Source organism: Neophocaena asiaeorientalis, unplaced genomic scaffold, assembly GCF_003031525.2.
Source record: "Neophocaena asiaeorientalis asiaeorientalis breed wild unplaced genomic scaffold, Neophocaena_asiaeorientalis_V1.1 scaffold51, whole genome shotgun sequence".
Taxonomy (NCBI): Eukaryota; Metazoa; Chordata; class Mammalia; order Artiodactyla; family Phocoenidae; genus Neophocaena; species Neophocaena asiaeorientalis.
In genome coordinates, this window is record NW_020173335.1 from 1,705,504 (window position 1) to 1,722,570 (window position 17,067).

Genomic DNA, 17,067 nt, shown 5'->3' on the forward strand with positions numbered 1-17,067 from the left:
TACCAATTCCTAAGCGCAAAAATACATTTCTCACCACAAATTGTTGTTACTGTTTTTGTTTTAATTTGTGTGAGCTGGTATGAATAAAATCATATCTAAGTTTTGTAATCTGTTTTTTTTTAATTTAAAGAGATGGTGAATATTTTTCATGTGTATATTGACGATTTATATTTCTAAAGGCCCTCCATCCATCTTACTACTCATATGCTAAACCTCCCCCTTGAATAAATTAAAATGTCGATTGGATTTGTTTGATTTTTTTTTAACTTTATTTTTTTGATCACTGGATTTCAAATTAAGGGTTCTCCTTTTTGAACCTAGTGAAGGTTTTTTTGGCTCTTTGATTTTTCCTTTATCTTTTTTAGGAATGTACACACAGGTAAAGCAGTTCTAAAATAGTTCATAATTTACTTAAGGAAATTCATCATGAAGTATTTTATTTTGCATTTTAAATATTCTTTAGGTCTGCAAAGAAAGCAGAGTTGGAAGAAAATCAGCGAAGTTATAAACAGAAAAAGAAAAGGCGACGCATCAAGGTTCAAGAAGATTCATCCAGTGAAAACAAGGTAGTAAATAATGAGATTTACTGTGTGCTCTTGGAATTATAACTGGTACAGTAGACTATTGTAAATATTTTATTACATCTTCTGCATTCCATTCATTAGTTAAATTCTACTCATTTATTTTTTTTTATTTATTTTCTTTTTTTAACATCTTTATTGGGGTATAATTGCTTTACAATGGTGTGTTAGTTTCTGCTTTATAACAAAGTGAATCAGTTATACATATACATATGTTCCCATATGTCTTCCCTCTTGCGTCTCCCTCCCTCAATCCATAACTCTCTCTCGCCCTGTCTACTCATTTATTTACATTTTAAATTTTGTGGAAGAATTGACTTACTGAATGTATAAATATGCAGAAGTATTAACTTTGATATATTATCAATATTTTTCTTTTCCTTAACTGAATCTAATGGAAGTTTTAAGCTGTTCTAATTCATTATTTCCATTCTTAGGAAATAATAGGACTTGATGTGAAGTATTCTGTCTGAAGACATAAAACATAATGACTCATATGTGATTAAATTTCTTTTACCAGTGAAGTCAGTCAATTTAAGTTTCTTGTACAATATATAAGCAGAATTATTTAGAGTACAAGTTCTCTGTAATGTTTTGTCAATCCTATTGTCTTTTGGGGGGAGTTCATTTTTTTAATGAACCTTTTAACCATTTCTAACGTGCAATTCAGTGGCCTTAATTACATTCATAATTGGGAACTCTGTACCACTTAAACGGTAACTCCGATTCCCACCTATCTGCAGCCCCTCATAACATCTAATTCTAATTTCTGTGTCTATGAATTTACCTGTTTTAGGTATTTCATACAAATGGAATCACACAGTATTTGTCCTTTTCTGTCAGGCTTCTTTCATTGACATAATGTTTTCACGGTTTATCCACGTTGTGGCATATGTCAGAATTTCCTTTCTTTTTAAGGCTGGATAGTATTCCATTGTATGTATATATCACTTTGTGTTTATCCATTCATCTGTTGATGGATGTTTGGGTTGTTTATACCTTTGGCTATTTTGAATAATGCTGCTGTGAATGCAGGCGAGTCCCTGCTTTTAATTCTTTTGGTTATAATCTGAGAAGTGGAATTGCTGGATCATATGGTAATTCTGTGTTCAACTTTTTGAGGAACTGTCACACTGTTTTCCCAGTGCACCAGCCTTCCAGTTTTTCTACATCCTCACCAACACTTTTTATTTTCTGTTTTTTTTAATAGCCATGCTAATGGGTGTGAGTTAGTATCTCATTTGTGGTTTTGATTTAAATTTCCCTAATGACAAGTGATGTTGAATACCTTTTTATGTGCTTATTGGACATTTCTGTGTCTCCTTTGGAGAAAGGTCTGTTCAGTCCGTTGCCCCCTTTTTAGGGTTGTTTTATTAATACTCTTCTATATTACAAAGTGTAATTCTAAAGCTTTTCAGTACGCTTTCTTCCACCTTTTCTTGGTATGTTAATTGGAATTTCAAGTGGACAAATTAGAAAACTTTATAGTATTAACCTTTGATCATTTAAATTCCATAGAGTAATTCTGAAGAAGATGATAAAGAAGAAGATGAAGAAGAAGAAGAAGAAGATGAAAATGACGATTCCAAGTCTCCTGGAAAAGGCAGAAAGAAAATTCGAAAGATTCTTAAAGATGATAAACTGAGAACAGAAACACAAAATGCTCTTAAGGAAGAGGAAGAGAGACGAAAGCGTATTGCTGAGCGGGAACGTGAGCGAGAGAAATTGAGAGAGGTAAACCAATTTTTATTTATGATTTTTTTAAATATATGACCTTCATAGATATACTTTAGTATTTCAAGAATAGGATGTTGTAATCAACCACAGATTTTTAGTTACAGTTACTTTTTCCTATTAGCAATATTTTATGCAACTTATAAATCTTCATTAGATTATATGAATTAGGTACAGAAAAGAGTTGAGATTCTTGATCACCAGAGTGATTGTGTTTTATTTGGAGTAGAAAACTGTTAAGAGGTTATTGCTTAAATCCATAAAGCATTTCAATTTTTTGAATAAACTTTTTCTTGTAAAAAATTTTAAGCACAGGTACAGGCAGAAGGAATAGTGTTATAAATCTCCATGTATCCATTACCCAGCTCCAATAATTACTAACACGTGGCCAGTTTTGTTTAATCTGTTCTTTTGCCTTCAGATTATTTTGGAGAAGTCTCAGAAATCATATCATTTTGTTTATATATAGTTCAGAATATATTGTTGAAAGATAAGGACTTTTTAAACATTACCATAGTGCCATTATTACACTGAAACTTTAACAGTAATTCCATAATATCATCAAATATCCAGTTAAAATTCAAAATAATTTCATTTTCCTCACAAACATGATAGTGGTTTTGAAAATAGTTGGTGTGAATCAGGATCCTAAGAAAGTCTCACTACATATTGTGTTGCATTTGGATACTTACGTTTATGTTTATCCTTAAGCTAATACCACACTGTCTTGATTACTGTAACCTTATAGTAAGTCTTGAAATCAGATACTGTAACTTCTACAACTTTGTTCTACTTTTTTATTTATTTATTTTTAATTCTATTTATTTATTTATTTATTTATGGCTGCGTTGGGTCTTCATTGCTGTGCGCGGGCTTTCTCTAGTTGCAGTGAGCGGGGGTTACTCTTCGTTGCAGTACACAGGCTTCTCGTTGTGGTGGCTTCTCTCATTGCGGAGCAGGGGCTCTAGGCGTGCGGGCTTCAGTAGTTGTGGCACATGGGCTCCGTAGTCGTGGCTCACGGGCTCTAGAGCACAGGCTCAGTAGTTGTGGAGCATGGGCTTAGTTGCTTCGCAGCGTGTGGGATCTTCCCGGACCAGGGCTCAAACCTGTGTCCCCTGCCTTGGCAGGCAGATTCTTAACCACTGCTCCACGAGGGAAGCCCTGTTCTACCTTTTTATAGTTGTTTTGGCTCTACTCAATTATTTGCATATGGTTTAGTATCCTCTTGTCAATTTTTAACAAGAATCTTCCTGGAACTTTTATTGGGATTGTGTTGGATATTTAGATTAGTGACATCTTAACGGTATTTTGTTTACTGTTACATAAATATAGTATATTTCTCCATTTATTTAGTGCTCCTTTTATTTCTCTTAGCAATGTTTTATGCTTTTCATTGTACAAACCTAGCACATATTTTGCTAAATTTATCCCTAAGTAATTTATACTTTTTGATGTCATTGTAAATGAAATTTTAAGTGATTTAAAGACCTTGTGTTCTATGACCTTGCCAAATTCTCTTACGAGTTCTAGTAGCTTTTTTTGTAGATTCCTGAAGATTTTCTACATATTCAGTCATGTTGTCTATACACAGAAACCATTTTATTAATTTCTTTCAAATTTATTGTTCATTTCTGTTTTTAAATTATAAAAGGATATTTAATTTTTTCAAGTGCTTTTCTTTTTATAAATTTATTTCTTTCTTTTTGGCTGCGTTGGGTCTTCGTTGCTGCGTACAGGCTTTCTCTAGTTGCAGTGAGCGGGGGCTACTCTTTGTTGTGGTGTGCGGGCTTCTCATTGCGGTGGCTTCTCTTGTTCTGGAGCACGAGGTCTAGGGCACGTGGGCTCAGTAGTTGTGGCTCGCGGGCCCTAGAGCGCAGGCTCAGTAATTGTGGCCCATGGGCTTAGTTGCTCTGCAGCATGTGGGATCGTCCCAGACCAGGGCTTAGCCTGTGTCCCCTGCATTGACAGGCGGATTCATACCCACTGTGCCACCAAGGAAGCTGTCAAATGCTTTTAAATGTATCTGGTGATCTAGAAAATTAGTCTTGCATTGCTAGAATAAGCCTTGCTTGGTTATGGTATATTACTCTTTTTATATATTGTTGTATTTCTTTTGCTATATTGTTTTAACAGGAGTTTTACCTCACTGTTAAGGAGACATATTGGTTTGTAAATTCCTTTTCTTGTAATATCTTTCTGTTTTTGCTATCACAGTAATACTGTTCTCATGTAAAATGAGTAGGGAAGTGCTCTATCTCCTCTTCTTCTTCTTTTTTTTTTTTGCGGTACACGGGCCTCTCACTGTTGTGGCTTCTCCCATTGCGGAGCACAGGCTCCGGATGTGCAGGCTCAGTGGCCATGGCTCACGGGCCTAGCTGCTCCATGGCATGTGGGATCTTCCTGGACTGGGGCACGAACCCGTGTCCCCTGCATCGGCAGGCGGACTCTCAACCACTGTGCCACTAGGGAAGCCCTCCTCTGTCTTCTTAAAAGGATGTTTGTAAGATAGATATTATTTCATTCTTAAATGTTTGATAGAATTCTCCAGTGAAGCTATTGGTCTGATGTTTTCTGAGTTTTTAGAAAATTTTAAACAGATTCAGTTACTTTAATAAATGTTGGGCTATTTAGACTTATCTGTTTCTCCTTAGGCCTGTTTTGGTCAATTTTGTCTTTAAGGAATTTGTCCATTTCATTTATGTAGTCTAATTTATTGATGTAAATTTGTTCACAGTATTCCCTTATTAAGTTTTTTGTTTTTTGTAGGCACTGTCATGATATCTCATCTTTCATTTGTGTTATTGATAATTTGTCTTTTTTTTTCTTGATTAGTCTCTCTAGAGGTTTAGCAATTTTACTATCTTTTCAAAAACACCAGCTTTGGATTTAATTTCCTTTATTGTTTTCACCTTTTTCTAATTCATTGGTTTCCATTCTATTTTTATGTTATCACTCTTTCTTTGGGTTTAATTTGCTTTTTTACCAGCTACTTAAGGTGAATTTTGGATCTTGCTCCTTTTTTAATATATACATTTAAAGGTATAAAGTTCCCCACTCTGCATACTGTTTTAAATGCTGCAGTGTATGAATTTTGATGTTTTGTGTTTTCCTTTTACTCTGTTCAGCTCTTTCCTATTTTTCTTATGACCCAGAAAATGATGTATCTTTCTGAACGTTCCATGTATATATTCTGCCATTGTGGGGTGAAATATTCTATAAATTTCAATTAGGTTATGATGGTTTATTACATTCAGGTCCTGTGTATCCTTTTTTTTTTTTTTAAGTTAACACTTAAAAAAGTGTTTATTTAGGCTGCACCAGGTCTCAGTTGTGGCATGTGGGATCTTTTTTTTTTTTTCCTAGTTGCAGCATGCGGACTCTCAATTTGCAGCACGTGGACTTCTTAGTTATGGTATGCAGAGTCTTAGTTGCAGCAGGCGAACTCTTAGTTGTAGCATGCATGTGGGATCTACTTCCCCGACCAGGGGTCGAACCCGGGCCCCCTGCATTGGGAGCGTGGAATCTTATCCACTGGACCACCAGGGAAGTCCCAGGTCCTGTTTATCCTTAATGATATTTTGTCTCATATTGAGAGAGCAGTGTTGAGGTCTCCAACTATAATTGTTAATTTGTCATTTTCTCATTGCACTTCTCTCAGTTTTTTGCTTATAGTTTGTTATTAGGTACATGTACATGTATGATTGTTATTCCTTTCTTGTGAATTGACCCATTATCAATGAGTAATGTCCCCTTTTACCTCTGGTGATTTTTCACCATCTGAAATCTACTCTGTGTGATGATAGTATAGTCACACCATCTTTCTTTTCAAGCATTTTACTATGAAAAGTTCCACCGTACTGCAAGGTTTACAGAATTTCCCAGTGATTTCCCATAAACTCAGGTCCTAGATTTTCTGTTAACATTTTACTATACTTGGTTTGTTACATTCCTATTTATTTACTAATCTCTCTATCGATCATTATATTTTTTATGCATTTCAATGTCAATTGCAGACATCATTTCACTTAACCTTAATGCTTTAGCTTGCATGTCATTAGCTAGAATTCATATTTATTAAAAATTTTTCTTTTTATGTAAAATTTATTTTGAGTGAAATGTACCAATCTTAAGTGTACATTTGCTTTTGACATACCATGGAATGCACACATCTACGTATTTTTGTGTTTTTCTTCAGCTTGCCTTTTTTCCTTTTACTTAATGTTTCGAGAGTGTTCTGTCCTCCCTAGGTTGTGTCTGCTCTTAACTGTGAAACAGCTTATCTGTTGAATGGATGTACCACTGTCAATCCTCCCCTCCCCAAATCTTCTTTTGAGGTACAGTTAGGTTGTTCCAACGTTTTCACTAAATTGGAGTATCCTGTTACATATTGGCATGACTATTTTTGTTTGTGCTTCTTTGGGTTTTTTAAAAAAATTTCTTACTATTTTAACTATTTTTAAGTACACAGTTCAGTGAAATACATGTTGTGTAACCATCATCACCATCCTTTTTCATGACTTTTTTATCATCCTAAGCAGAAACTGTACCCATTTAACAATAAATTCCCATTCCCCCTTCTCCCTAGTCTCTTGTAACCCCTCTTCTACTTTCTGTCTCTATGAATTTGGCTATTCTAGGTACCTCATATGAGTGGAATCATTCAGTATTTGTCCTTTTCTGTCTGTCTTATTTCACATGGCAGAATGTTTTCAAGATTCATTCATGTTATATCAACTATCAGAATTTAATTTCTTTTTAAGGATGAACAGTATATTCTATGCATATACAACATTTTGTTTATTCATTTATCTGTTGATGGATACTTAGGTTTCTTCCACTTTTTGGCTATTGTGAATAATGGTGCTTTGAACATGGATGTACAAGTATCTCTTCAAGTTCCTGCTTTCCAGTCTTCTGGGTATATATACAGAAGTGGAATGGTGGAAGATATGGTAATTCTTGATGTATTTTTTGAGGAATCACCACAGTGTTTTCCACAACAGCTGCACCATTTTATATTTCCACCAGCAATGCATACAGGTTCCAATTTCTCTACATCTTTACAATATTTCTTTTCTTTCTTTTCTCTTCTTTCTTCTCTGCCTCTCCCGTCTTTTGTAATAGCCAACCTAATGATTGTGAAGTGGTATTTCATTATGTTTTTTTTTTTTTTTTTTAGACTAATGATGTTGATCATCTTTTCATGTGCATATTGACCATTTGTATATTTTTGGAGAAATGTCTATTGAAATCCTTAGCACATTTTAAAATTGTGCTTTTTTTGTTATTGTTGTATTGTAGGGGTTCTTTATATATTCTGGATATCAGTCTCTTATCATATATGTAATTTGCAAATATATTCCCCCATTTTGTGGATTATCTTTAATTCTATTGATAAGTATCCTTTGCATAAAAGTTTGAAATTTTGATGAAGTCCAGTTTATCAATTTTTTTTTCATTGCCTGTACTATTGTTGTTTTATTTAAGACATCATTGCCAAATCCTTTGTCATGACAGTTTCTTTCTTTGCCATTTTGTATAATCCTGTTAATATGCTATTGAATTTGGTTTGCTAGTACTTTGTTGAGGAGTTTTGAATCTATATTAATAGAGAATCTGTAGCTTTCATATAGTTTATTTGTCTGAATTTTGAATCAGGGTAATGCTGGTCTCATTGAATGAATTAGAAAATATTCCCTCATCTTCAGTTTTCTAGAAGAGTTTGAGAAAAATTGTCATTATTTTTTAAATGTTTGGTAAAATTCACCAGGGAAGCCCATCTGGCCCTAGGCTTTGTTCTTTGTTGGAAGTTTGATTACTGATTCAGTGTTCTTAACTAGTTTAGCAGTCTGTTCAGATTTTGTTTTTTTCATGGGTCTGATCTGGTGGTTTGTGTTTCTAAGAATTTTTCCATTTCATCTATGTTATCCATTTTGTTGTATAGTTGTTCGTAGTATTCTTTCATAATTATTTTTATTCCTGTAAAATTGCTAGTAATGTCATCACCTTTATTTCAGATTTTAATAATTTGAATCCTCTGTCTTTTTGTCTTACTCATTCTAACTAAAGATTTGTGAATTTTATTCTTTTCAAAGAACCAACTTTTGATTTTGTTGATTTTCTCTTTTTCTAGTGTCTGTTTTATTTCTGTCTGCTCTAATCCATATTATTTCCTTCCACCTGCTAGCTTGGGTTTAGTTTGCTCCTCTTTTTCTACTTCTTTAAGGTGTAAAGTTAAGTTCTCAATTTGTGATCTTATTTCCTTTTTAATGTGTGTGTTTACCACTATACATTCCCCACTTGGCACTTCTTTTGCTGAATCCCACAGGTTTTAGTATTTTGTGTTTTCATTTTAATTTGTCTGAAGGTATTTTCTAATGTCCCTTGTGGTTTCTTATTTGACCTATTGGTTATTTAAGAGTATCTTGTTTAATTTATGCATATTTGCATTTTTCCCATTGTCCTTTTGTTATTGATTTCTAGTTTCATTCCACTGTGATTGGAGAAGATAGTTTTTTATGATTTTATTTATTTACTTATTTTTAAGTGGTCAGTAAAACCTTTCATTTTATTTATTTTTTATTGAAGTATAGTTGATTTTTATGATTTTAATCTTCTAAAATTTATTAAGGCTTGTTTTGTGCCCTAACATGTGGTCTGTCCTTGAGAAGTTCCATGTGCACTTGAGAAAATTCGTACTCTGCTGTTGTTGAGCAGAGTGTTCTGTGTGTTAGGGCTAATTGGTTTACAGGGTTGTTCAAGTTCTGTGTTTCCCTGTTGATCTTTAGTTGGCTTGTTCTATGCATTATTGAAAGTAGGGTGTGATGTCTCCAAACTATTATTGTAGAACAGCCTATTTCTCCTTTCAATTCTGTCAGTGTTTGCTTCATATAATGTGGGACTCTGTTTTGGGTGCATTTATGTTTATGATTGTTATATCTTTTTGATTAATTTACTCATCTGTTTATATATATATATATATATATATTGCCTTTTGTAATTGTTTTTGACTTAAAGTCTATTTGTCTGATGTTTATATAGCCATCCCAGCCTTCTTAGTTGCTGTTTACATGGAATATCTTTTACCATTCTTTCATTTTCAACCTATTTGTGTCTTTTGATCTAAAGTGAGTCTTTTGTAGACAACCAATATTTGGATCATTTTTTAATGAATTTTAGCATTCTGTGCCTTTTGATTGGCAGTTTAATCCGTTACATTTTCAGTAAGTACTGATAAGTAAGGATTTACTTCTTCCATTATGCTATATTTTATATGTCTTACTGCTTTTTTGCTCATCATTTCCTCCATTGCTTCCCTTTTTTTTGGTTTGTTTATTTCATTTTTTGCAGTGACACATTTTGATTCCCATCTCATTTTCTTTTGTGTAATCATATGTAGATATTTTCTTTGTGGTTAACATGGGATTACATATAAGATCCTAACATCATAATGATGTAGTTTAAATTGAATGAACTTGACCTCAGTCATGCACATAAATCGTAGTCTTTTAGAGCCCCATTCCCCCCGTATATAATTCATGTCACAGATTTTGTTTTTATACATTTTATGCCACAATAACATATATTTATAATTACTTTTTATGGTTTTGTCTTTTAAATCCTATAGAAAGTAAACCTGGAGTTACAAACCAAAATTACAATAATACTGGGTTTTATATTTGACTGTGTATCTTTTCCATACATCTCTAGTTCTTTTATACATCTTTGAGTATAAAGCATTTTTTTCATTTCAACCTGAAGGCTTCCCTTTAGTATTTCTTGTAGGGTAGGTCTATTTTTAACGAATTCTCTCAGTTAAGGAATGTCTTGATTTCTCCCTCTATTTTGAAGGATACTTTTGTTTGATATAAAATTCTCAGCTGACAGTTGTTTTCTTTCAATACTTTAAAATATATTATTGCACTGCCTTTTGGCCTTCAAGTTTCTGATGAGAAATAAGCTGATCATGTTATTTATGATCCCTGTATGTGACAAGTCACTTCTCTTTTGCTACTTTCAAGATTCTCTCTTCCTTTGTACTTTGAAGTTCTGATTATAAAGTGCTTAGTCTGGGTCTCTTAGTTTATCTCACTTCAAGTTTGTTGTGCTTCTTGGATTTCTAGATCCTGGTCTTTACTCAAATTTGGGGAGTTTTGGCCATTATTTCCTCAAATAACCTTTCTGCCCCTATTTTTCTTCTCCTTCTTAGACTCTCATAATGTATATATTGATCTGCTTGATGATGTCCTACAAGTCCCTTGGTCTCTCAGTTTTTTCAATTCTTTTTTCTTTCTGCTCCTTAGACTTGATAATTTCAGTTGACATCTTCATGTTTGATAATTTTCTGCCTGCTCATATCTGAATCCTTTTTGAATTTTACTTATTTCCTTTTTCAGTTCTTTTGACTCCTTTTTATAATTTCTGCTGCTTTGTTGATAGTCCCATTTTGTGCCTACATTGTTTTCCTGATTTCCTTTAGATTGTCCAGTTTCCTTTGGGTTTTTGAACATATTTTAAGACAGTTACTTTAATGTCTTTGTCTAATAAGTCCATTGTTGGGGACTTATCAGGAATGGTTTCTGTTGTCTTATTTTGTTTTTTTGAATGAGCCATGTTTTCCTGTTTCATTGTTTGGTTTGTGGGGTTTTTTTAATTGCATATTGGGCATTTGGCTATTATAATGCAGTAACTCTGGAAATTAAGTTCTCTCCCTTCCCAAGGATTTGCTGTATTTTTTTTCTTTAGTTGTCATAGTCTGATTGATATGAGACTCTCCCCATTTATTTTTGCAAAGTTTGTTTATTGTTTTGCATCATTACTGAATGCTCTTTTCCTTTCACTAATGTTCTGTTAATGTTTTGAAAGAGATTTCCTTGAATGCCTGATCTTTTCCAGTCTTTGTAGATTGGCTCTGTACTGGGGCACTCCTTCAGTACTTAACAAGACTTGCAATGAAGCTAAAGGATCACTCTGAGGTTAAAACTGAAGGGCTTTTCAGGTATTTTCTGAGCATGTTTCTTACCTGGGCATACACTTGGTTTTATAATTCTTCTGTCTATTTTGCTGGTTTTGAATGTCCTAAATTCCAAGAGTCTCATCCTAGCTTCGTCTCTGGGCCTTAGGTGGTCAGTTATATGTCTCCACCTATAATGTCTTGGCCCTGACAACTGTGGGTTTATAGTTGCCTTGTAGCTTTTTTTTTTAAGCATATTTTTCTGCTTTTTCCCATCAGAATTTCAACTTAGGTGAAACAATGATAAGAGTTTTATGTCATTCATTTGGTTATCCCCAGGCAGGTTATAATAGATATATACCATAATTTGCAAATAATTTCTGCTGTGCTCCCTCTATTTTGAGGGAGGAAACTGTCAACCAGGCTGCTGCTGCTGCTTCAAGAATAAGACCATCACCTCACTAGGAGGTAGTGGGATAAGGGTAAGTAAAAATACCATAAAACTTTCCTACCATTTTAAAGATGGCCTTTCTCTGGTCTCTACTGAATGCCCTGTGTTACGCATGAAGAGTATACTCTACCTTGTTTGAAATTGAATGCCTTCCAGACCTATATGATAATTGGGAACTATTTAGCTCACAACTTCTTGGTCACACTTTGTCTGACTTTGTGGAGTTTTACTCCTCATGTGCATTTTAATATTCAGTTAAGACAGTGACTCCCATTTTGATTTCTGGAGGTCTTTTTGTATAGTCCTTTTCTCTCTGTAGTTCTCTGTAGTTTCTCTCTGTAGTTTTTCTAGCCATCTCAGCTTGACTTCTGTCTCCCCAGCTCAGCACAACTCCGGTGTTCTGCTTTGGATACCCTCGATTCTGGAATGTGCCTTCAGGCAGCAGTCAAGGGGGAATAGGGCCCTCCTTATTGGTTTTGCTTCTCTCAGGTATCAGTGTCCTGCTGGTGCCTGTTATTCAAAGTCCAAAAATGTTAGTTTTGTATATTTTGTCTACTTTCCTAATTGATTACAGCAGGAGGGTAAATTTGGTCCCTAGTGCTCCATCATTCATTGTGATCCTGAATCTCCATCAGCAGAAATGGGGCTCAGCCTTTTCAGTATGTTGCTTAAATGGTTTTGCTTTCATTTTTTCTTTTCCTTTTTCAATTCAGACATGGGATACATTTCATGTCCCTATTTATTATTCCTTGCTATAGCTTAATTTATCATTTCTCCTAAATTCTCCCATTTCATTACTATTATTAGTTATATAAACTTTACTTAAATTGTACCTTGAGTGCATAAACACATGCACTTAGTCACTAATAAGTAGACAGTTTTTTTTTTTTTTTAAACATCTTTATTGGGGTATAATTGCTTTACAATGGTGTGTTAGTTTCTGCTTTATAACAAAGTGAATCAGCTATACATATACATATGTTCCCATATGTCTTCCCTCTTGCGTCTCCCTCCCTCCCACTCTATTGGGATTGTATCTTGTTCCTTCATCTGCTGTGTGTTTTTCTGTCTTCTTCTTTTGCTTATCTTACTGTGTTTTGGGTCTCCTTTTTGCAGGCTGTATTTTCGTAGTTCCCCTTGTTTTTGGTTTCTGTCCCCAGTGGCTAAGGTTGGTTCAGTGGTTTGTGTAGGCTTCCTGGTGGAGGCGACTAGTGCCCATGTTGTGGTGGATGAGGCTGGATCTTGTGTTTCTGGTGGGCAGGTCCATGTCTGGTGGTGTGTTTTGGGGTGTCTGTGGACTTATTATGATGTTAGGCAGCCTTTCTTCTAATGGATGGGGTTGTGTTCCTGTCTTGCTAATTGTTTGGCATAGGTTGTCCAGCAGTGTATCTTGCTGGTCGTTGAGTGAAGCTGGATGCTGGTGTTGAGATGGAGATCTCTGGGAGATTTTCGCCATTTGATGTTATGTGTAGCTGGGAGGTCTCTTGTGGACCAGTGTCCTGAATTTGGCTCTCCCACCTCAGAGGCACAGCACTGACTCCTGGCTGCAGCACCAAGAGCCTTTCATTCACACGGCTCAGACAGGGAGTTTGAAATGTATTGGTCATTTAGGTTCCTGAGACGTTCTGTGAGTTGGTGCAGAACGTTTATAAAATCTCACCGTAACGCAATTTCAGGGACGGAAGAACAGTAAGAAAGTCTCCATCTGTGGATCCAGTCTCTTTTATCCTAGAGTCCCCAAGGTTGGGATACTAAGCTGACTTCTTGGGGAGCTTCATCTCCGGGAAAAACGCTGCCCGGTTGCCACCGTTGCAGGCAGATGTGAGGGGGAGCGTCTCCTCTTCCTTCTCATCCCCCTCCCCCACCCCTCGGCTACAGTCTTGGGTGTTTCCTTGCCTCTCTCCCGACCTCTCAGATGGGCACAGCACAGAGAAGGGACATGAGACCAAAAGTACCCTCTGGAGGGCAAAACACCCTGGGGATACATGCAAGCCGAGAGCGGGAGCACCTCTCGAGAGTGTCATTTTAAAGAGACATTCTAAAACACTTACAGATGAAATAACATGCTTGCTTGGGTTTGCTTCAAAATCAGTTATGGAATCAAAGGAGTTGTAGAATGGGTGCGAGGCTGTCAGTGAAACAGAACTGGCCAGAAGTTGATAATTTTTGAGGTTGAATAATGGGTAACAGGGTTCATTATGCTACTGTCTACTTTTGCTTATGTTTGAAAATTTCAGTAGTGAGTATCAAATAATCCATTCGTTTCTAGTTACGGTTCTAAATAAGGGAAAGAATACCAGCTAATATTTTATCCTTAAGCAGCACATTGTGTACAGTTTAAAATCATGAATCTTTATTGATTGCCATGGAACCATAAACCTGTTTATACAAGTATTTAATTTATTAAAGTAGTAATGCATAGTGGTTAAGAGCATGGACTCTGGAGCCTAACCCTTTGGGTATAAATCTTAGTGTTGTGATACTTAATAGTTGTATGACCTCGTGTAAGTTATTTAACTTCTCAGTCTCTCATTTTTTTTTCATATGTAAAATGGCAACACTTGTACCTAGCTTATATAGTTCTTGAGTATACTATGTAATGGATAGACATTGGGATAAGAAAGCAAAAAATATATACAGATACATGTATTCATATGTATTTATATGTATTTAAGTTTTCTTTCAAATAAGAAACTTGAGGTAATTGTTTCCCTTTTGCATTTAGAGGTTATTATATGTTCTTGTCATGCTTTCGAGCCTGAGGTTCTCAAACCGGTGTTTCTGAAAGTTTTTCCCTTTCACAACACATATTTACAGTGTTTTTCAATGGGAGTCTTCTGGAATCTTGGGTGGGACAGTTCTTGTTTGGGACTGTCTTTCACATTGTAGAACATTTATATTTACCTTCCCCTCTGCCTACATTAAATACCAGTCCTAACCAGTCATTGTGATAATCATAAGTGCCCTTGCACATTTTCACATGTCCTGTAGAAGAATAGAAAAATACCTTTTGGGGAGCCAAATCTTAATGGTGGTGCCATGGATTAATTTAGAGTGCTACTTTTGTCACATCTCTACCTAAAACGTGTTGAGATGTTCAAGGTGAGAACCAATGAGCTAAATCAGCGACATTACCACAGTGATTCTAAGTCTTGTGGAGGTTTTTGATTTTGGACAACATATAAACCTGTGATCTGTCCTGGTCTTACTGAACCAGAATATTGGATGTATGGTATGGAAGTAGATGTGTCTGTATTTTGCAAAATTTCCCTTAGTAAGCCTCATACTCCACCATTGCTTGAAAGATTTCTTTGAGCTTAACTATAATTGTCTTTCTTGTAGGTGATAGAAATTGAAGATGCTTCACCCACTAAGTGTCCAATAACAACCAAGTTGGTTTTAGATGAAGATGAAGAAACCAAAGAACCTTTAGTGCAGGTTCATAGAAATATGGTTATCAAATTGAAACCCCATCAAGTAGATGGTAAGAAACTATTAGATGATTAAAGCATTTTTAGTTAAATTTTACCAATATTTGGTGTCCCCTGTGTGCCTCACATTCTGCTAAGTACTGGAGTTACTTCTACTGGTGAGCAAAACAGATATGATCCCTGCCCTTATGGAGTGCATAAGCAAATGAAGAACAAAACTGGACAATTGCAAAGAAAATGAGTATTATGAAAGGGGAAGTATACCCCTCACAAATGGGTATATATAGCAAGTGAATTTCACCTAATCTACAGTGGTTGGGTAAAGGCAGCTGTGGGGTAGGGAGAGGTACAGTTAGCTAAAAGCCTTCTTCAGGAAATGCTTTTTCAAGTATGTTTGTTAATAATATTCCTACATTGGTTTTGGAAAGATACCAAATTATCCCTATCCTCTGCTTTGTCAGAGTGGAATCAGTAAGTCAGTTTTGATTGTGTATATGAATGAATTCATAAGGGAAGTTCTATAGTTCCTACTCCTTAGGTAGCAAGCCCCTTTATTGTTCAGTTTTTAATGTTGAATAAAGGGAGAAATGATGAATTATCTCCTGGATTTTTTTTTTCCTGATTGACTCAGTAAACCTGAAAGTATATTTGATAGGAATCTATTCTCCCTTTGGATAAAGTTTCTATTTTAGATTATTCATATGTATCTTTGGACCATCCCAGGGAATGGAGAAGGTCTTCTGTGATAGAGGAGTGAAAGTTACCCTCTTGTGTGCTTGTGTTCACATTTTTTTCTATTTAACCTTAGTGTGGGGGGGGGCGTAAAACAAATCTCATTTACATTTAAGAGATTTTAATCTCTCTTTTTAAAAAATTCTATTTCTTAGAAGTTTTGGTTATGTTTTTGATGTGTTTATGATGGAAGATTTATTTTATTTTATCTTATTTTATTTTATATATTTATTTGGTTGTGCCAGGTGTTAGTTGTGGCAGGCGTGCTCCTTAGTTGCGGCTCTTTGGCTCTTTAGTTGTGGCATGCAAACTTTGGTTGTGGCATGCATGCGGGATCTAGTTCCCTGACTAGGGATCGAACTGGGGCCCCATGCATTAGGAGTGTGACTCGTAACCACTGTGCCACCAGGGAAGTCTCGACGGAAGATTTTTTTTTTAACTTGAGCCTTTACATTGAGCATAACGAAGCTGTCATTTTTAGGTGTTCAGTTTATGTGGGATTGCTGCTGTGAGTCTGTAAAAAAAACAAAGAAATCTCCAGGTTCAGGATGCATTCTCGCCCACTGCATGGGCCTTGGTAAGACTTTACAGGTAAGAACATGAAGGTGTTCTGTTCTTGTGCATTCATTAATTTAAGAATATGTATTCTTTTATGTTCCAGCACAGTTGTAGGAGCTGGAGATAAAGCAATGAACAAGAATAACAAGATTTCTCCCTCAAGAAGCTTATATTCTGGTGGGGGAGAGAGATTTTAATCAAATAAAATAAGAAATATGTACTTTCAGATAATAAATGTTAAGGAAGAATAGAGAGGGAAAGCATCTTTTAGGAAGTGATCTTTGAGCAGAGATCCTAATGAAGTGAATGTGTAGGGTTACAGGCATAGCCAGTAAAACTGCAAAGAGTCTGAGGCGGAAATGGAGTTCCTTTACAACACTGTGTTTTTTTTTTTTTTTGGCCGTGCTGCGTGGTTTTGCGGGATCTTAGTTCCCCAACCAGGGATTGAACCCACGCCCTTGGCAGTGAAAGCACTGAGTCCTAACCACTGGACCGCCAGGGAATTCCCGACTTTTTAACAGTCTGTGATCCTATAGTAATGAGAACATAATATATTTTTCACTATTAAAATACTACATTTCTGAATGCAGGAAGTTGCAGGAAGACTGCAGGAGTTGTAGCAGAGAT

At 35.5% G+C, this 17,067-nt stretch overlaps 1 protein-coding gene across 9 annotated transcripts in view; it reads left to right on the plus strand.

The window, feature by feature from the left end:
- ATRX (ATRX chromatin remodeler) overlaps positions 1-17,067 on the plus strand; it is a 236,711-nt gene that overhangs the window by 115,453 nt on the left and 104,191 nt on the right. For all 9 annotated transcript variants that reach the window (XM_024746107.1, XM_024746111.1, XM_024746113.1 and 6 more), the window contains 4 exons: positions 464-566; positions 2,100-2,315; positions 15,062-15,203; positions 16,364-16,473. In XM_024746107.1, the coding sequence (XP_024601875.1) occupies positions 464-566; positions 2,100-2,315; positions 15,062-15,203; positions 16,364-16,473 (571 nt within the window). The remainder of the gene's footprint in view (positions 1-463; positions 567-2,099; positions 2,316-15,061; positions 15,204-16,363; positions 16,474-17,067) is intronic.